Genomic DNA, 20,003 nt, shown 5'->3' on the forward strand with positions numbered 1-20,003 from the left:
AGCTACAAACCGGAGAACCCTGGAGGGGGCAGGGAGGGGGGGGATCCGCGGCCTGGGATTGGCTGCCGCTCCGCCGGCCAGTGACGCCAGGCGGGCGGGCTCCTTTGTGACATCACAATCAGCTGTTTGAACGTTCCAATTTGTGCCCCGAGCCCAGCCGCAGCTGCCGCACAGACTCAGAGCCCCGCGGGCGAGCGCAACAGCCTGGAGCATCTGACCCGCAGTCCCGCCGCCTCCCCCACCCAACCGCGCGATGCACCTCTGAGCAGCTGCTGACCCCGGGACGCCCCGCCGCACAACTACCTCAGCACCGCCCCCCGCTCGTCGCACCGCTCCTCCCTCAGGTGAGTTGGACCAGCTCTAGCCCGGGGGCTCCCAGGACACGCCCCGCGCCCCCTGCTCCCCGGCCTTTGTCTGTCTCCGTCGGCGGCTGCCGGGGCTGCGCACCCTGCTGCCGATTGGCTGCCGCTCGCCCGGTATACTATGACGTTGCTCTATTTGCATATGACATTGAGACGTCACCAAGGCCGGCACCACCTCCCCACCGGCTCGGGTCGCATGTCCTCCCGTGACCCCGTGGGCGCGGGGTCGGGGCTGCGTCTAAGGGTGAGGGACGTTGAAAGGCAGCGGGGCGGTAGGGGCTCGGTGGTTTTCTGGGCTAATTCGAAGGTTCGGGGTCAGGCTCCCTGATCACCTACTTTCTCCTTGCGACTTGAGAGGGGGCCGGATGGCGCTGCTGTGTCTAGGCTGGGAAGTCGTACCGAGTTCAGGGCGGCCTCCCGCTCCAGGTCAGCGGGGGACAGGCGGGGTGTGGGGGAGGGAGACGCCAGATGGAGGCGGAATTCTCTCCCTCCGGCTCCAGGCCCCGCCCCCCCCCGGACTAACATAATAACATCCTCCTAATCCCTGACATGTGTGCGGCCCTTTAGCTGACGTCAGCCCCAGTCCCAAAACAGGGATAAGACACCATTTTACGGATGGGGAAACTGAGGCCCAGGAAGAGGAAGTGGCTTACTCGAGATCACGCAGCCAATTTGAGTCATGCCCACTGAGTGACAGTTGTATTAATTATGGGCATATACGTGGTAGGTGCTCAGTACAAGCAACGAGCTACACATCCGGGGCCCGACCCTGCCTTGGGCTCAGCACCATCTCGATCTGATGAGCTAGGTTTCCTCACTCGACCTTTTTCCAGGGGTCTCTAGAGTTTGGGTCCCCTTTTGTGACCTGAACCTTCCTTGTCCTCACTTTGTACTTAGAGGCCCAGAATCCAATAAAATTGCCTCCTCCCAGCTGTTATGAACCACAGAAAGGTGAGTCACTGGCTGCCCGCAGGGTGTCTCCAGGGCTGACCTTGGGGGTGAGGTTTCCCTCAATTTGGCCTTCCATCACCTCCCCCAATCCCCAGAGTTTTCAGCTAGGAGGGACGTGACCTTGCCTAGGGCTGGTGATTGCAAGGGTTGTGCTGACCCTCTCTGCTCACATGGGTAGGAGGAGAGCTTCTGACTCTCAAGAGGACCTAGAGGCTGGACCAGGAGACCCCTCCCAGCTTGAGTTTTGCTCTAGGATAGGCTGGAGTAGGGGTGGCTTCGGCTCAAGTGCTATTCTGGACACAGCTACTGTAGTTATTAAAGGGAATGGTTCTCCCTGGAGCAGACACTGGGAATGTGAGAACCAGGAAGCTAGTGGGGCTGGGAAAGAAAATCTGGGAGGCTCCCCCAGTGGTCAGGAGAGGGGGCGGGCATTGGCTGGCTGGTGCTACTGTCATTCCCGCCCTGTCACTGACTTGGTGTGTGACTTCGGGCAGGGAGATTCCCCCCTGAACCTCCCTTACCTCAATCTATTTCAAATTTGAGGAGGCCCAGCACAGGGCATGGTGTGCAGTGGGTGCTCTGGCAAATGCATGATGATTCTTGGTGCCAGGAGCTTCAGATCTTTTTATGTACTTCGCTGAGAGGCCTTGAGAGGGAAGTGACTCCAACAAGTTCCCTGTCTGACCTCCCTGTTCCCCTGACACCATTATCTTTTTGGGCATTGTTTGCTGTGGCTTTTCTGACACTGTACACTCTGAACAGGATGCTCAGTGACTTGGGACCAGGTCTGTCCCACCACCATCTAGCTATGTGTCTTTGGATAGATTTATGTCCTCTCTTTGATACTTAGGTTGTGCAATGGGCCAGGTGAATATGATGGTCCCTGAAACAGCTCTTAAATTCCGTTTCATCTTCTCAATGTAGTGGTAGGTTCCTGGAAGGAGGGGGTACCTGAAGGCCCCAATCTTGCCTTCAAGAGGGGCCAAACTCTGCATTTTTGGAAACTGAGTCACTAACTTCTTGTGGTTACAGATGGGCAAGGATATGTGGATTGTGCAGGGCAGGCACTAGTTGGGATTGCCCCACCCTTCATAACCCAGGTAGATCTCCCACCCCCATCCCACCAGGGAAGCCAGCACCCAGTGTGGGTCTGCAAGTGTGGAAATACTTTTAGGATATGGAGTTTAGGTGAGTCTCTGGCAAATGTGAAAACATTCCTAGGGAATGGGAAGGTGGCAACAAGTGTGAAAACACTCCAGGTGGGTTAGCAGTAAAAGTGGACCTGCCCCCAGGGATTCTGCAGCAGATGTGGGAACATCCTAGAGGATGGTGACAAGTGGCTCGGGAGCAAAAATGTTGATTATCCTTAGGGATGGACTTGGAAGGTCAGGCTCTAGGGACATCCCAGGGGCCTTGCAAGCAGACTCCCTTCACCCCCATCCTCACCCCCGCCCAGGTCTCATCCTGAGGTAGGCTGGGTTGGGGAGGGAGAGAGGCAGATTTACAGCCACCATGTCTCTATTCCTGGAGCAGGGGGCCTCCTTCCTTATCTTCACGCAGGGAAGGACTGGGTAGGGGCTGGTCCAACCCTCAATGCTTGTCGTTAAGGGCTCCTGGGATCTGACAGCTTCTGCCTTCCATCATCACCTCTAGTTGACCTGCCCTCTCCCTAGGGCCAGGTAACCCAATCTTCCTCCTACCCAGGGATACAGCCCTTGAGTAGGAGCATGAGAAGAGGGCGAGGGAGGAAGGGCCTGTGGGAACAGAACCTTCACACCTCATCTGAGAGACACTACCAGGTACTGCCCAATCACATAGTGAGATGGTAGCAGCAGTGCGGGATTTCTGCCAGCCAGCATTTATGAAAACACACAGGCCTGAGTAGTGGTTCTTAATCTCTGGAGTCAAGGACTGCTGTTCAGGAAATCACGGGGAAAACCAAGGTCCTTCTTCCCAGGAATACATGGTCATGTGTAAGGGCTCACATAGCATGTTACAGGGCAATTTTAGGCCTGATGTGGATCATGGCCACAGGCTACAAGGTTAAATGCCTACCTAATCCATACAGACACCCAGCAAAAGCAATGGAATATAGTGATTATAGGTGCTGCCTCTAGAATCTGATTGCATGGGTTCAAATCCCATCTCTGTTTCTTACCACTTGTGAGACTTTGGGCAAGATACCTTATCTCTCTGATCCTTATTTCTTTACTTGTGAAAGGGGGATAAGAATTACTTACTTCTTGGAGTTGTGGGGATTACACAAGACAATATAGGTAAAGCTGCTTAGTATAGTTTCTGGCACATGTTATCTATATTATTATAATAATAACAATATGGGACAATTCCTTCCCTGCCTGTTAGAACTCCCATTCACCCTTCAAGGTCCAGCTCGGATGTCTGACCCTCTAGGAGACCTTCTTTGACAAAGCCTGGTCATATACATCACTCCTCCCAAGTTTCTCAAGCCCCCTATAACAATAAGCACTATTGAGTGCTTATACATGCCAGGCACTATTCTAAGCACTTTACAAGAGTTTAGCTTATTTAATTCTTAAAAAAGCCCAGAGGAAGGCATTATTATTATCATTGTCATTTAACAGATAAGAAAACTAAGGCATACTAAGGTCACATAGGAGATTGAATAGCCTGTATTTGAAAGCAGGCAGACTTACCAGAAAGCTCCCACTTTACGTCTGTCCTGTAGCCTCCTCACACATCCCTGGTGTACTTGCAGCACTGCCCTGGGCAGTGGTATCCCCTGCCCTCTGTCCCAGGCCAGGAGTGGGAGTGAACTTCAGTGGTGGCTCTGACTCCACTTTTTCCCTCGTAGGTTTCCGCACTGCTAAAGGGCGCTCCCCTGAGGCTGCTTCATTCCCCAGCCCCCATCATGTTCCAGCGCCTCACCAGCCTCTTCTTCAGTGCTCCCCCGCCCCCTGACGACCCCGACTGCCCCCGCGCCTTCGTCTCGCAGGATGATGACGTGGACGGCTGGCTCATCATTGACCTCGCGGGTGAGGCCTGAGTCGGGGGCCGGGACTCCTTGACTTTTGGACCTGTGAAGTCATCGTGAAGACAAGGCCCAGCAGGGGAGGGAAAGGAGCTGCTAGGGGACTGGGGAGTTCCCCCAACTTACAGGGCAAACTGGGGTTGAGGCATTGAACCTGGAAGGGGGTAACTATCCTCGCCCCCCCCCCCCCAAGCAAACCTGGGCCGTCTCCTAGGGGCGCAGTGCTAGGGCCCACACCGGAGGGCAGCAGGTCGAAACTCCTGGCCCGTGGGTGCCCCCTGGGCGCGGCGAGCGGGCCTGCAGTTCTGACTAACTATGCCGTTTCTCTCTCTGCCCACCCCGTGTCCGGTGTGTGTGTGTCGCTCCCTCCCCGCTGCGCACCCCCTCCTCCGCATGGCTCCCCCTCCCGCGCCCCGTAGACAGCTACACTGCTCCACCCAGCCCCGAGGCTGCCCCCGCCCAGGCGGGCCGCCCCCCGCCGGCGCCCTCCTTGATGGACGAGAGCTGGTTTGTTACCCCTCCCGCCTGTTTTACTGCAGAGGGGCCCGGACTTGGGCCCGCCCGCCTCCAGAGCAGCCCCCTGGAGGATCTCCTCATCGAGCACCCCAGCATGTCCGTTTACGTCACCGGCAGCACCATAGTACTGGAGCCTGGGCCCCCTTCCCCGCACGCCGACGCTGCCCTGCCAGATGGTGACCTTAGCGACGGGTGAGCGGGCCGGGGGCGGAGCCTGGAGGCCTAGAGAGGTGTGTCTTGGAGTCCAGGCTACGGGCCTGGAGAGAGGGGGAACAGGGCTAGCAGCCTAACTGGCACTGAAGGGCCAGGCCCTTGAGAGGCGCGTCTAGGAGGCAAGGGGCGGGGCCTGTGGGAGACCAGACTCGGAGCAGGTCTGAAGATGAAGGGGCGTGGCTTTGAGACCAGGAGAGGCGTGACTTCGTGGTCGGGGGGCAGGACTTAGAAATCCGGAGCGGCTTGGCCTGGGACGGGTTTGGAGGCCTGCGGGGCTAGGCCAGAGCGCCGAGGAGGTGGGGTTTCTTGAAGCTCGTCCAGAGAGTGAGGGCGGAATTGAAGGTTGGGGTCGCGCCTTCCGGGGTTCCGGCTACCTGTCACAAGGGCTAGAACCAAGGAAGCATCTCCGCTTGGGGAAGGGTCTGTACTTGTAAGAAGGGCGTAAGGCGCCACCCTATGAGCAGAGACAGCGATGCGCCAGGAAGAGGGAGTGGGGGATAAGATGGGAGATGCCAGCAGTCCCCAGGCTTGTCCGGTCGTGACCGAACCCTGCCTGTTCCCGCAGGGAGTTGGCGCCCGCCCGCCGCGAGCCCCGGGCCCTGCTTCACGCCGCCGCCCCGCGGCCGGCGCGGCCTGCGCTGCTGGAGAAGGCCGGCCAGGCGCGGCGGCTGCAGCGGGCCCGGCAGCGGGCCGAGCGCCACGCGCTGAGCGCCAAGGTGGTGCAGCGGCAGAACCGCGCCCGCGAGAGCCGCCCGCGCCGGCCCAAGCACCAGGGCAGCTTCGTCTACCAGCCGTGCCAGCGCCAGTTCAACTACTGACCGTCTGCTGGCCGCGCCAGGAACCCCTCACCGACCCTCGTCGGCCCCTCCGCCGCAGCCAGTGTGCTGCCGGAGGGACAGCTGCGCCGACCGCGAGCTGGACACCACACCCTCCCTCCTCTTTCCATGTGTGCGGAGTGATAGCTCCTCCCACCTAGACTCCCTCGATTTCCCCATCTCTGATCCTCTAATCCGCCTCTGAACCTCCTCCCGCCTCCATTCCTCTCCCTCCTTCTAGTCCTCATGCCCAGCATCTACTCCTCCATCCTCTCATCCCGACTCTAATCCTTTCTTCTCTGGTCCCCCTCCCTGTCTGTGCCCTGACATTCCCCTTTCTACCTCGAGCCCATCCCTATTTCTGAGAGCCTCTTCTGTCCCTGATCTTGCTCATTTCTCACCTTCACCTCCCACTTTACACTCCTCACCCTACCCCATGCTTGACTTGATACTCACTCTGGTTTCCTTATTATTCATTCCCAATTGTAGTTCCTCCCAAATGGAGGGGGGTGAGGTGGGGGGAGCCGTGGGACGACCCTGAGCCCAGCTCTGATCAAGTACAACCTGTAAGGGCTCTGGCTCAGGGCTCTTCCTGTGTTCCCACCCCACTTCCCTCTTTCCTGGGGGCTGGGCTCCTTGGAGCTGCTTAGGCCTGGAAAAGTAAAGTATGTGGAAGAGGACTGTGAGATGTGAGTTGAGGGAGAAGGTGGAGGGAATTGAGAGAAAGTAGTAGTTTATTGGAGATGTAGGACCCAGAGGTTGAGAAGCCGTAGGGAGCAGGGTACCATGGGAACTGGCACTGTGCTTGTTCATAGAGGCCAAGCCCTGCTCTTAGTTTGGAGGCCTGGAGTCTGCTCCCATTTTCCTTCCCTATAATCCTTCCTCCCAAATCTGTTTAATCTAGGGAGTTCACCCTTCTGCAGGCCCCTGGGTCTGAAGGGCTTAATTAGTACCTTGCTGCCCTACCCCAACATGTCACCCCAGAAGTAGAGGCTGGGCATGGCCCCACAGTCCTGGCCATCTGTCCACATGCCCAAGGTGCTAGAATTAGCTTAGGGGTGAAGCAGGCCAGAGGGCTTCTAGGCAGGGAAAGGGCACACCTCAGGGTAAGAATCCAGAGCAGTGATGCTGGGGAAAACAAGCTCTGGGGTGAAGCTATCCCAAGACTGACAGTTTGGCACCCACCTTGCCTCTGACCTGGGATTTCACACCCAGTATGGCTAACAAACACTCTTAGATAGGAGGCCAGGAGTCCCACTGTCCCAATTGCAAAATAGTCCCTAACCAGGTTCAGGCCTTCAGGGGGCCTCTCCTCATTTTCGCCCCCAGAACTCTCTCCCTTACTAGGCTGCTGGAGACAAACGTGTACCCTATGGTGCCCTCCCCTTCTCTCCAGTAGTGGAGGAGGGAACCAGAATCCCTTCATGACACAGAGGGGACAGGCAGCAAGCTTTCCCTTCTTGTGGTGGTATAGAATATTGGGCTCAGACACCAGCAACAGCCTCTTGGGATGCCCTGAGTTGCTTCCCCTTTCCTTTCTAGCTGTCCTTTTCTCGTGTGTGCTCTCTCTCTTTGAACTTGTTAAGATTTCCTGTTACATACTAACATAGGTCTTCCCCCTCACCTCAATTTCAGGTTTCCAGGCTTCATAGCCAAGCTGAGACTTGGAGAAACTCTGGATTTCCATGAGGGCAAAGGCAGCTGTCCTCCCTGACCCTATAGCCCCAGGCCTCTTGTGGGGGGATGTGGTGAAGGGAGGGGGTAGCCCCATGGATGCCAGGATGGGGACAGAGGAAGCTCTGTTGGTGTCTCCTATCTCCGGGAGTAGGTCAAATTTACACTAAAAGCAGATCAAAGTCCCCACTCCAGCTCACAAGGGCTCCTCTCGCCAAGGTTCTCCTTCGGTCACAACCTAGTCACTTTTATTCTTCCAGTGGCTCCTTGATCACCTCACAGCCAGGTTAGGGTCTTCAGCACTTCCAAGAGCTGAAACTCCCTCTAACCTTTCCTGCCTACTCCTTCACTGCCAGGTGGGGCCTAGACTCAGTCCTGGGCAGTGTTCATGATCCTCTTGATGGAGGAGTTTGAGTTATAGGGCATTTGGCTCAAACTTCAAAAGGCCCTGCCCTCATATTTCTGGAGGCTCCTATAGATCTAAAACCTTCCAATCTCATCACCTGGCTGGTTGGAAAACATATTTTTTTCTAAGATCCTATATATTCTGTAGCATTTTAATTGTGTGGCAATATTTTAATTGTGTATAGATTTCTAAGAACCAACACTACTCAGTCTCCCGCTAATCTGACTCCTGAAGCATCAGACCTTGTCATACTGTATTGACTGTGTATGTGCCTTTCACCTTGAACATGCTTCAGGATTTTTTTTTTAAACACAGAACTTGAATACATGAGGGAACCAGAATTCATAAAGTCCTATGCAACCTTAGACTGGAAAGGGTTAGTCTGTCTTGTCTCCTGTTTTCAGAGACCCTAGAGAAGTTTGTTCCAGTTTGTATTAACTAATGTCAACACTACCAGCATTTTGCCAGAGAATGGCCGAGTATGCCATTGAAGCCCCTGTTTCTAGAAGAGTGAGTCCTGATTACATCAAAGGGCAACTTCCAGTTATTCCCCGTAAGTCTGAGTGCTACCCTCAAGCTGTCACTTTTAAGCCTCCCCCAGTCTGACCCCGGCAGGGCACCACATTATGTATGAATGTGGTTTGGTGCTGTTTTGGAATATGCCTGCTCCCCAATCCTCTGCCTGGATCAACATGCTCTTAACCATTATGTCTTAGGTGCAACAAGGACCCACCAGAGCTCTTGGATGCCTCCCCAGATCTGTGTGGCTTTACATGAGGGGACTGAATGCATACATATGGCCCACTTCTAATACCTTCCCTTTTGCCCTGCCACCTAGTTCCAAATGGAACCAACAAGTTGAGTGCATTCCTGTGGGTGTTTTGTGCTGAGGCTGGATGAAATGAGACTTTGGTTGACCATGTTTGATGTGTAGACAGACTCAAGGACACAACCACTTTGACCTGGTCATGTGGCATGCCTGTGTATGTGTGTAACAGGATTCTGATTGTTAGACTGTAAAGCTGTTCCTCTATGGGAGAAAAAAAAATTAATATAAAGAAAAACAAATAAAAATCTATTTAAAGTACATTATGCTTTCTGCCTGAGTTGAGCTAAAGTATGGGAAGCACTTTGCAATCTCAAGCACAGTATTGGCATAGAGTATTATTATTAAGCTGGCTTTGGTTCTGATCATGTGTGTCATACAGGAAAGGAAGAGGTTAGATGAGCTTGCTGTAGAACAGAGCCAGACAATGTGGAGTCTGACTCATAAAGATCTACTTTTAGAGGATCCTTATAATTCAAGACACATATATATATATAGACAGTTGAAAGAAAGATGAAAATAAGAGCATGACAGAATCAATGACTTATTCTTTTGGTCTCAGGCATTGGGTTATGGTAAGGGCAAGGAGGCAATGGAGGGGAAGGGATGGAGTATAAGTCTAGCCCTAGTAGATACAGCAAAAAGCTGAGGCCAGGCCTAGACAAGGACAGAGCCCCAAGCAGCAGAGTCCTCTGAAGGTTGGCGATACACTGGGGCAGAAAACAGCTGAGTGTAAAATTTTAAGGTTTAAGAATTGAGCAAGGAAAAGGAAAAACCTGGGTATGTTGATGAGAAATCACCCCTGGGCCTGATGGAGATGAGAAACAGGACAGCCAAAGAGGTGGAATGATTGGACATCTTTGAAGTAAACACCACAAAATGACTCCTTTTATTTGAGAGCAGCCCATCTAACCAAAGAACTGGACTAAAGGGAGAAATCTGACCCAAATTGGGCTAGATTCTTGATACTAGTACAAAGAATCTTGCTGATCAGCCTGGGCTTATCTCTTGAATGGAGGAGATGTAAATACAGTTGTTATTTAGCAGTACACGTGCATGGAGAAGCAGGAGTAGGAGGTGGAGAAAAAGTGCTACCTGGGTTACTGATGGCTTTCCTGTCCCTAGAAAAACCTGGGTGGCCTTGGATCCTCTCTAAGTGGGTTCTGTTATTTGCAACCAAAATATATTTGGCCACATATGTCAAAGTGCAGTATAGCGCTGAATAGGGCTGGTTTCTTCAAAGCCAAGAATGAGTTGGGTGACCAAGTATGTGCATTTGCTTCAACTTGCCAGGTGAGAGTCTTAGTGCAATGAAGATAGGATGGGAATCTAAAATCTAAGAAAGCCTAACTTATTCATTTATGGTCAGAAGAAAAAGCCTGATAACCCAATAATCCCCTACCAATAACATGCCTTTAAGGACAATGACATTTATTTAACACATTCAATATTTCACATTATATAAACCCTTAGATTCTCTTTATTCCACTGGTCCATTTCTACAACAAATACATCCAAAACACTATATAATAAAATTATTTACATTTCCAAATGAGAAGATTGCTTTTGTCCCCACTACTGCTATTCACACACTGTATTTCCACAGCACGATACATCATTAAAAGATCTAAAAATGTTCACCCTGTACTCTAGGCTGTTTAGGAAATGTGAAAACGAATAACATTTATAATGGCATTAGCTCCTCTCAATACATGGAAACGTTTTAGAAATCTTGAAATTCATCTTGCAACACCAAAACGGCTCAACAATTCTGTTTTCCCCATTGCACTTTACGAAACAGGTTGCAGGGACTAGGAAAAGGGCAACATTATTAAAATGACTAACTGTACAGAAATGGATTTAAAAAAGTCACAGCTCAAAATTGCTCTTTGTAAAATTCACACATTTACAGTATCAAGTCGTCGTCCAGTTTGTTTACTTGGATTTTCTTCGCTTGGATTGCACCGCACTGGTTATGTCTGTGGGGGGAAAGGAAGGACATGTTCAACTGACATAACTCTTTAGAGAAGTGCCCTTTAGGCAAGCCACAAGAACTAGCGAACACTGAAGTGGAACCCTACTGAACTCTAAATCAGTCTAAGGCCTTCAAAGGGGGCACTCAGTGGGTATGGAAAGAGTGTTAGGCTTTGACTGGTGACTTATGAAGAAAGAGGATACAACAGTGTATACTAGGCCTGGCAACTGGGGAAATGTGGGCTTTCTTAGCTGGGTAAGAAACCCTGCAATCATCCTCACCAGTTTCCATCACTCAGTGAAATGATGAATAGAGTTTTTTGGAGAAAAACCAATGAGTGATGCCACAAGCGAGTAAATTGTGCTAACATGCAAAAAACTAGTCTTTTGGAGCAAAACTCTTGTTTTGCAGCAAGAATTTTTCTTGACAAGCTATAGTCAAAGTCTCAAAACTATGACCGTTGGTCAACAAGTGTCTACCCTGGGCCAGCCATTTATATCTATATCAAGGTTGTGGATACATACAAGCTTGAAAGCAATTCAGAGCCTTGAGTCTGAGGGCTTCATGGAAGAGGTGGGAGTGGAGTGATTTATACACAGGGTGTCCATGACATAAAGGGAATTGAGTGTGTTTGAATTCCTTTAATTTCTCTTAAAATATTGGTGTCTTAAATCAATCTACTCAATCTTATCTCTGATTTAGACTATGCTTCTTAAAAACTCTTCTATACAAAGTTCCTCTATGCCAGAGTACAACAAATAGCCTAAAGTTCTCTAAATGTAAATATTTCTTTAAAATTTCATCTTGATCTTAAAAATTCACCCTTATTTTTTATGCTGCTCCATAATAGATATTTTGGTTTTAATATGAAAACAATGTTTAAAATTACTCCCCATCAAGGAAAAAAAAGTTTCCCATCTAAAACATAAATGTATAACATGAATCAGATCAGTAACAGTCTTTCAGGTAGTTGTCCATATAGGTCATTGGGAAACATTAAATTTGTAATTGAATAAGGGCATTTTTTTTCCAGCCTTGTGTCTCTGTATTATATTTTTTAAACTTTTTATTTTGATATACTTTCAAACTTACAGAACATTTACAAAAATAATACAAATCCCATATAGAGAACTCCAACATACTTCTATCCCCACAGAGACCCAGAACCACCAACTTTCACATTTTGTCACATTTGCTGTATCATTCTATCTATACATCAATCTATCAATCCATCTATCCATCTGTCTATATATCAGTCCATTTTCTGAACACATGAGTACAGGTTATATACATCACGTTCCTTGAACATAATACTGCCATGTACGTTTCCTAAGAACAAGAATATTCACTTATGTAACCACCTGAAGTGCAGTTCTCAAGTTCAAAAAATTTAATACTGATATAAAACATATTCTTTATACCAATTTTTTCTTAGGTCCCCAGTAAAAGCCTTTTGAGCATTTTCTCCTCCCTTCATAGATTCCACCCAGGATCATGTATTGCATTTAATTGTCATTGTCTTCTTACGCATTCTTTTTCATTATGGGAACATATATACAACATAAATGTCCCCATCTCAACCACTCCCAAGCATACTATTCAGTGAATATTACTCATATTTACAGTGGTGCAGTGCCCTCACCATCTTTCATTACTAAAACTTTGCCACCTCCCCAAACAACTCCCATTCCCCCTGTCTCCCAGTTCCTGGAAACCTCTATTCTAATTTGAATATCTATGAGATTGCATACGCTATGATATTTTCTTTTTAGTTACCATGGGGCTTAAATTTAAATCCTATATCTAAAACATACTCTTTGCTTGGATACCAACTTAACCTCAATGGTATACGCAAACTCCTGTTCCTATACCCCTTCACCTCCCCACCTTTATGCAGTTCTTGTCACAAATTACATGTTTATACATTATGTGTTCAAAATACTGACTTAGTATTACATTCTATGCATTTGCCTTCAAGATCTTATATGAAGTTAAAAGTGGCTTTACAATCCAAAAATACAATACTACGGGCATTCATATTTACCCATCTCATTAGCCTTACTGGAAAGCCTTATTTCTTCAGGCAGCTTTGATCTATTATCTAGTGTCCTTTCCTTTCAACCTCTAAAACCTTCTTTAGCATCTCTTATAGGGCCAGTCTAGGGGTGAAGAACTCCATCAGCCTGTTTCTCTGAAAATACCTTAATCTTTTCCTCGTGTTTTCTTCTACTTAAATTTTTTTTAAATTGTGATATACATAAAAATCATTTAAATCATTTTTAGTGTACAACTGACATTAAGTACACTGACAATACTGTGTAATTTTCAACAATATCTATTTCCAGACTATTTACATCATCCCAAAGCAAAACTCATACTCATTTAGTTATAAATCCCCATTTCCCCTCTGCCACCCCTGGTAACCACTATTCTGCTTTCTGTCTCTATGAATTTGCTTATTCTAAGTATTTCATTTAAGGGAAATCATATAATATACCCCTTTTGTGTTTGGCTTATTTCACTCAATACTATGTCTTCATATAATGTATTATGTTGGAGACTGTACCAACACATTTCTTTATATGGCTGAATAATATTCCATTGTGTGCCTATACTACATTTTGTTTATCCATTCATCTGTTAATGGACACTTGGGTAGCCTTCCACTTTTTGGCTATTGTGAATAATGCTGTGATGAACATTGGTGTTCAAATATCTGACTGAGTCCCTGCTTTCGTTTCTTTTGGATATATACCTAGGAGTGGAACTGATTTGTCATACAGTAATTCTATGTTAAATTTTCTGAGGAACTGCCATTTGTTTTCCACAGTGGCTGCTCCATTTTACATTCCCATCAACAATGTATGAGGTTCCACTTTCTCCAAATCCTTGCCAACACTTGAGTTTTTTTCTTCAGGTTTTTAAATAATAGCCATCCTAATGGGAGTGAAGTAGTGTCTCATTGTAGTTTTAATTTACATTTCTTTAATGGCAACTGATGTTGAGCATGTTTTCATATACTGACTGGCCATCTGAATATCTTCTTTTAATGCAATTTTTTTGAGATGTATTCACACAGCAGAGAAACCATCCAAGGTATACAATCACTGGTTCACACTATCATCACATGTTGTGCATACAGCCCCATGATCAAATTTAGGACATTTTCATTACTCCAGAAAAGAAATAAAAAGAAAAAAGAAAACCTAATCCTCCTACACTCCCATATTCTTGACCCACAGTACTGGTGTGGTACATTTATTACTCTTGATGAAAGAGTATTAAAACATTACTGTTAACTATAGTCCATAGTTTGCCATAGGACTATTTTTTCGCATATACCCCTCTATTATTAACTCCTTGTAATAGTGTCATAGATCTGCTCCAGTTCATGAAAGAACTTATTTATGTTTGTACAGTGAATTATGGACATTGTCCACCACAAGCTTCATTGTAGTACACATTCTTATTTTTTTAACCTTCAACTTTCCTTCTGGTGACATACATGACTCTAAACTTTCCCTTTCCACCACACTCACACATCATTCAGCACTGTTAATTATTCTCAAAATAACATGCTACCGTCAACTCTGTCCATTTCCAAACGTTTAAGTTCACCTTAGTTAAACATTCTGCACATATTAAGCAATCGCTCCTCATTCTTTATCCTGGTACCTATAGTCTATATTTTATGTCTATGAGTTTACATATTATAATTAGTTCATATCAGTGAGATCATACAATACTTGTCCTTTCATGTCTGACTTATTTCACTTGACATAATGTCCTCATGGTTCATCCAAGTTGTCACATGCTTCAGGACTTCATTCCTTCTTACTGCTGAATAATACTCCATCATATATATATGCCCCATTTTGTTTATCCATTTTTTCTGTTGATGGACACTTAGGTTGTTTCCATCTTTTGGCAGTTGTGAATAATGCCACTATAAACATTGGTGTGCAAATGTCTGTTCGTGTCCCTGCTTTCAGATCTTCTGGGTATATCCCAAGTAGCAGGATTGCCGGGTGGTAAAGCAACTCTATACTTAGCTTCCTGAGGAACTGCCAAAACATCCTCCAAAGCAACTTTATCATTTTACATTCCCACGAGCAGTGAATAAGTGTTCCAATTTCTCCACATCCTCTCCAACACTTGTAGTTGCCTGTTTGTTTAATAGTGGCCATTGTAGTAGGTGTGAGATGGTATCTCACTGGGGTTTTGGATTGCATTTTCCTTTGCCCATTTTTAAATTGGGTACTCTTTTTAATGTTGAGTTGTAGGATTTATTTATATGTACTGGATATCAAAGCCTTATCAGAAATGTGGTTTCCAAATATTTTCTCCCATTGGGTTGGTTGCCTTTTCACCCTTTTGACAAAGTCCTTTGAAGCACTGAAGTGTTCGATTTTGAGGAGCTCCCATTTATTTTTTCTTTTATTGCTTGTGTTTTGGGTATAAAGTCTAAGAAACTACCACATATCACTAGATCCTGAAGATGTTTCCCTACAATTTCTTCTAGGAATTTTATGCTACTGGTTCTTATATTTAGGTCTTTGATCCATTTTGAGTTAATTTTTGAATAGGGTGTGACAGAGGGGTCCTCTTTCATTCTTGTGGTTATGGATATCCAGTTTTCCCAACACCATTTATTTTTTGAAAACACTGTTCTGTCCCAGTGGAGTGGCTTGGGAGCCTTACCAAAAATCAACTGGAAGTAGGGAAACACCTTCAAGACCTAGTATTAGGAGGCTGCTACTTAGACCTTACACCCAAACCACAAGCAATGAAAAAAACAATAGATAAATGGGAACTCCTCAAAATCAAAAACTTCTGTACCTCAAAAGAATTTGTCAAAAAGGTGAAAAGGCAGTCAACTCAATGGGAGAAAATATTTGGAAACCATGTATCTAATAAGAGACTAATATCTTGCATATATAAAGAAATCCTACAATTCAACGACAACAGTCCAAACAGCCCAATTATAAAATGGGCAAAAGATATGAAAAGGCATTTTTCCAAAGAAGAAATACAAATGGCTAAAAAACACATGAAAAAATGTTCATCTTCACTAGCTATTAGGGAGATGCAAACCAAGGCCACAATGAGATATCATCTCACAGCAATAAGAATGGCTGCCATCAAATAAAAAGGAAACTACAAATGCTGGAGAGGATATAGAGAAATTGGAACTCTTATTCATTGCTGGTGGGACTGTATATTGGTACAGCCACTCTGGAAGACAGTTTGGCAGTTTCTCAGAAAATTAGATATTGAATTACCCTATGCTCCAACAATTCCACTTCTCGGTATATACCCAGAAGATCTGAAAGCAGTGACACGAACAGACATTTGTACACTCATGTTTATAGCAGCATTGTTCACAATTGCCAAGAGATGGAAACAATCCAAACGTCCTTCAGCAGACCAGTGGACAAACAAAATGTGGTATATACATGTGATGGAATACTATGCAGCAGTAAGAAGCAACGAGGTCTTGAAACATACGGCAACATGGATGAACCTTGAAGATATAATGCTGAGTGAAATAACTCAGATGCAAAAGAAGAGATATTTTATGTTACCACTTCTATGAACTATCTGAACAATGTAAAATCAATGTCTTATAATGTAAGAATATTGGAGACCTTGTGATAGACAGTAGCAGGTGAGGGGGAATGATAATCTAATATGTTCAGATATGTTAATGATGATGAATTCAAGGTTGTGGAAATGGATAGGGGTGACGATTGTTTGTTAATGGGATTATAAGTATCAGAGCTGTAGAAGGTGAATAGGAATGAAAGGGGTTGTTTAAAGGCATGTTTCCCACAGATTAGCACCAAAAATATAGATAGGTGCTTGCACAATATACTTCTAAGGTATGACACTTGCACAGAGAGTTGACAAGAGAACGGTACATGGGAAAAATCTACACATTGCATACTAGGGACTATAATTAATAGGAATACCATATTGTATTACACAAATACTAGGGACAAATAATTGGGGGCTGACAAGAGCTGCAAGATGTTTTGGGTCATGAGAATTATTTAAAATGGAGAGTGATGAGGATTGTACAACTGAGTGATGACAGTGTGAGAAAGAATGGATGTGAACTTAGGAATTCCTACTTTATAAGTTGGCCTGTGAAGCTGAGGCTTGCTCACATGAAACTTATGGTTGTAAAGAGGAGGCTGAGCCCACCTGTAATTATGCCGAGGAGTCACCTCCAGAGAACCTCTAAATTTTTTGCTCAAATGCAGTCTTTCTCTCTCTAAGCCTAACTCTGCAAATAAATTCATCGCCCTCCCCCAACATGGGACAGGACCCCCAAGATGAATGAGCCTTCCTAGTGATGTGGGACATAGATCCCAGGAATGAGCCTGACCCTGGCATCGAGGCATTGAAAATGCCTTTTTGACCAAAGGGGGAAAAGAAAGGCAACAAAATAAGGTTTTAGTGGCGAAGAGAATTCCAGTAGAGTCAAGAGGTTGTCCTGGAGATTACTCCTATGCAAGCTTTACCTAGATATGCCAAATGACCACAATATGATAAGCCCAAGTCAATAGTAGTCCCCAAAACCTTAAACGATACCCAGATCCCTATCTGAGACTCTTAAAGTTTCACTCACTAATTCTTCAGACACTTAAATCTTATGCCAGCTAAGTCCCCAAACCCGGAGGCAAAAGCCTCTTGAAGAACACCAACTAGACGTGTCCCCTTTGCTCATAAAGTCGACACCCCTTTCAGCATGAACAGTTAGGGTGGTCATGGCCTAGACATCCCTTAAGATCAGAAATGTGATTAAACTAGAGGAAGGGGTAGTTACAGACAAGATGGAATTTAACAAAGGATTATGAATACTGGATCTTTATATAATTTTTTCTTAGTTGCTAGGGTACTAGAGAATTGAAATGGTGGAACAGTAACACATAGCATCCTTTGAAATTTATTCTATAGCAACTTGTTAAATTGTAATTTGAAAGCCATACTTCTTTCACAATAAGGAAATAACTGAAACTATGGTACTATAACTCATAATAACTTTGGAAATTTCCTATATATCTACTTGTTAAATCATACTTTGAAAGATATTACCTTTTGTATATAGGTTATATTTCATAATAAGGAAACAACTGAAACTGTGGAATTGTAACATACTATTCTTTGAAATTTGCTAACTACTTGTTAAATTGCACTTGGAAAGTTATGTATATATACATGTTATGTTCTACAACAAAAAATATGATAAAAAATCAACTGACCATAGAACTGAGGGTGTATTTCTGAGCTCTCAATTCAATTCCATTGATCAATATGTCTATCTTTATGCCAGTACCATGCTGTTTTGACCACTGTGGCTTTATAATATGCTTTAAAGTCAGGAAGTGTGATACCTCCCATTTCATTCTACTTCTTCAAGATGCTCAGTGATAAGGATGAATTAATTGCCCTTTCTGATATCTGGAAAAATACTAAAGTATTTTTCCTTTAAGAAGGGTCCTTTATAACTTAATAATGATACTTCCTAAAAGAATTTGGATAAACGTAATGTTTTTGTTAGTCAAGGAGTCCCATCTCTATTTTAAAGAGCTGATACATGCCTCTTATTAATGGCAACAGAAGGACTGATTTTTAAAATATTGAACCATCCTCCCATTCCTGGAAAAAATTCCTACTTGGTCATGGTGTATAATTCTGTTAATATACTATTGGATTTAGTTTGCCAGTATTTTGTTGAGAATTTCTGCATCTATATTTTAAGGGATATTGATTTGTAATTTTCTTTTCTTGCACTGCCTTTATCTGGCTTTGGTATCACATTCATGCTGGCTTCATAAAATGAGTTGGGAAGTGTTCCTTTCTCTTCAATTTTTTGGAAGAGTTTGACAAAGATTGGTGTTAAACAGTCATTAAATGTTTGGTAGATTTTGGCAGTGAAACCACCCAGTCTTGAACCTTTTTTTTTTCTTGGGAGGTTTCTGATTACTAATTCAATCTCCTTACTCATTATAGGTTTGTTGGGATTTTTATTTTTTCTTGTGTCAGATTAGGTAATATGTAGATTTCTAGGAATCTATTTTATCTACTTTTTTTTCTAATTTGTTGGCATATAATTGTTCATAGCACCCTCTTAAAGTCCTTTTTATTTCTGTAAGGTCAGTAGTAATGTCCCTACTTTCATTTCTCATTTTTGTTATATATGCCTTCTCTCTCTTTTTCTTTGTCAGTCTAAGGGTTTGTCAATTTTATTGATATTTTAAAAAAAGAACTTTGGGTCTCTCTGTTCTCATCTTTACTATTTGTTTCCTTTTACTAACTTTGTGTTTAGTTTGCTCTTCTTGTTGTAATTTTTTTAGGTGTGAAGTTACGTTATTGATTTGTGACCTTTCCTCTAATATAGGCATTTAAGAGCTATAAATTTCCCCTTGAGCATTATCTTTGGTGCTTCCCATAAGTTTTGGTATGTTGTGTTTTCGTTTTCATTTGTCTCAAGATATTTCCTAATTTCTTTGTGATTTTTCTTTGACCCATTGTTGTTTAATTTCCACATATTTGTAAAATTTCCAGTTTTCCTTCTGTTATTGACTTTCAGCTTTATCCCATTGTGGTAAAATAAGATACAGTGTATGATTTCAATATTGTTAAATTTATGAAGATATGATTTGTAGCCTAACTTGTGGTCTATCCTGGAAAATGTTCCATGTGCACTTGAGAAGAATGTGAATTTTACTGTTGTTGGGTGGAATGTTCCATATATGTCCATTAGGTCTAATCGGTTGATAGTGTTAAGTTCTCTATTTCCTAACTGATCTTCTGTCTAGAGGTTCTACCCATTATTGAAAGTGGTGTATTGAGGTCTCCAACTATTGTTGTAGAATTATCTATTTCTCCTTTAAATTCTGTGAATTTTTGCTTCAGATATTTTGGGGCTTTGCTGTGAGGTGCATATAAGTTTATAATTGTTATATCTTCTTGCTGGATTGAATATTTTTATCAATATATAATATCCCTCTTTATTTCCTATAATCGTTTTTTTAAGTAAAGTCTATTTTGTCTCACAATAATATAGCCACTCTGGCTCTCTCTTGCTCTCTCTCTTTTTTTTTTTTTTCCTTTTTTCCTTTTTTGTTTTAATGCAGTTTTATTGAGATATATTCACACAACATACAGACCATCTGAAGTATACAATCACTGGCTCACAGTATCATCACATGGTTGTGCATACATCCTCATGATCAACTTAAGAAC

At 44.7% G+C, this 20,003-nt stretch overlaps 2 protein-coding genes across 18 annotated transcripts in view; one reads left to right on the plus strand and one right to left on the minus strand.

Annotated features, from left to right (window-relative positions):
- The first annotated feature begins 127 nt into the window (after positions 1 to 127).
- Positions 128 to 9,036, plus strand: TP53INP2 (tumor protein p53 inducible nuclear protein 2). 4 transcript variants are annotated; one of them, XR_005213162.1, is made up of 5 exons: positions 128 to 344; positions 4,147 to 4,327; positions 4,743 to 5,031; positions 5,618 to 8,500; positions 8,664 to 9,036. XR_005213162.1 is itself a non-coding variant. In XM_037812092.1 (4 exons), exons 2-4 carry the CDS (start codon positions 4,204 to 4,206, stop codon positions 5,868 to 5,870), a joined length of 666 nt encoding a protein of 221 aa, XP_037668020.1. In that variant the 5' UTR covers positions 128 to 344; positions 4,147 to 4,203; the 3' UTR covers positions 5,871 to 9,036. The 4 variants fall into 4 exon arrangements, 3 of the variants coding, with proteins under 3 accessions (XP_037668020.1, XP_037668022.1, XP_037668021.1); XM_037812092.1 differs by having other exon boundaries at positions 5,618 to 9,036; XM_037812094.1 differs by having other exon boundaries at positions 4,863 to 5,031; positions 5,618 to 9,036.
- Positions 9,037 to 9,808: 772 nt separating this feature from the next.
- NCOA6 (nuclear receptor coactivator 6) overlaps positions 9,809 to 20,003 on the minus strand; it is a 189,799-nt gene continuing 179,604 nt past the window's right edge. For 8 of the 14 annotated variants that reach the window (XM_037812083.1, XM_037812081.1, XM_037812088.1 and 5 more), the window contains one exon: positions 9,811 to 10,752. In XM_037812083.1, coding sequence (XP_037668011.1) covers positions 10,709 to 10,752 — 44 coding nt within the window. In that variant the 3' untranslated portion in view covers positions 9,811 to 10,708. Of the gene's footprint in view, positions 10,753 to 20,003 lie in introns of all 14 variants that reach the window. The other 6 variants (XM_037812080.1, XM_037812078.1, XM_037812079.1 and 3 more) reach the window with 4 other exon arrangements.

Source organism: Choloepus didactylus, chromosome 19, assembly GCF_015220235.1.
Source record: "Choloepus didactylus isolate mChoDid1 chromosome 19, mChoDid1.pri, whole genome shotgun sequence".
In the NCBI taxonomy this organism is placed as follows: domain Eukaryota; kingdom Metazoa; phylum Chordata; class Mammalia; order Pilosa; family Megalonychidae; genus Choloepus; species Choloepus didactylus.

Bases quoted from the DNA above. Each gene is read 5' to 3' on its own strand.
- TP53INP2 (XM_037812092.1), top strand. From the start codon at position 4,204: ATGTTCCAGCGCCTCACCAGCCTCTTCTTCAGTGCTCCCCCGCCCCCT. The intron at 4,328-4,742 runs GTGAGGCCTGAG...CGCGCCCCGTAG, and splicing joins GCTCATCATTGACCTCGCGG to ACAGCTACACTGCTCCACCC. The intron at 5,032-5,617 runs GTGAGCGGGCCG...CTGTTCCCGCAG, and splicing joins GATGGTGACCTTAGCGACGG to GGAGTTGGCGCCCGCCCGCC.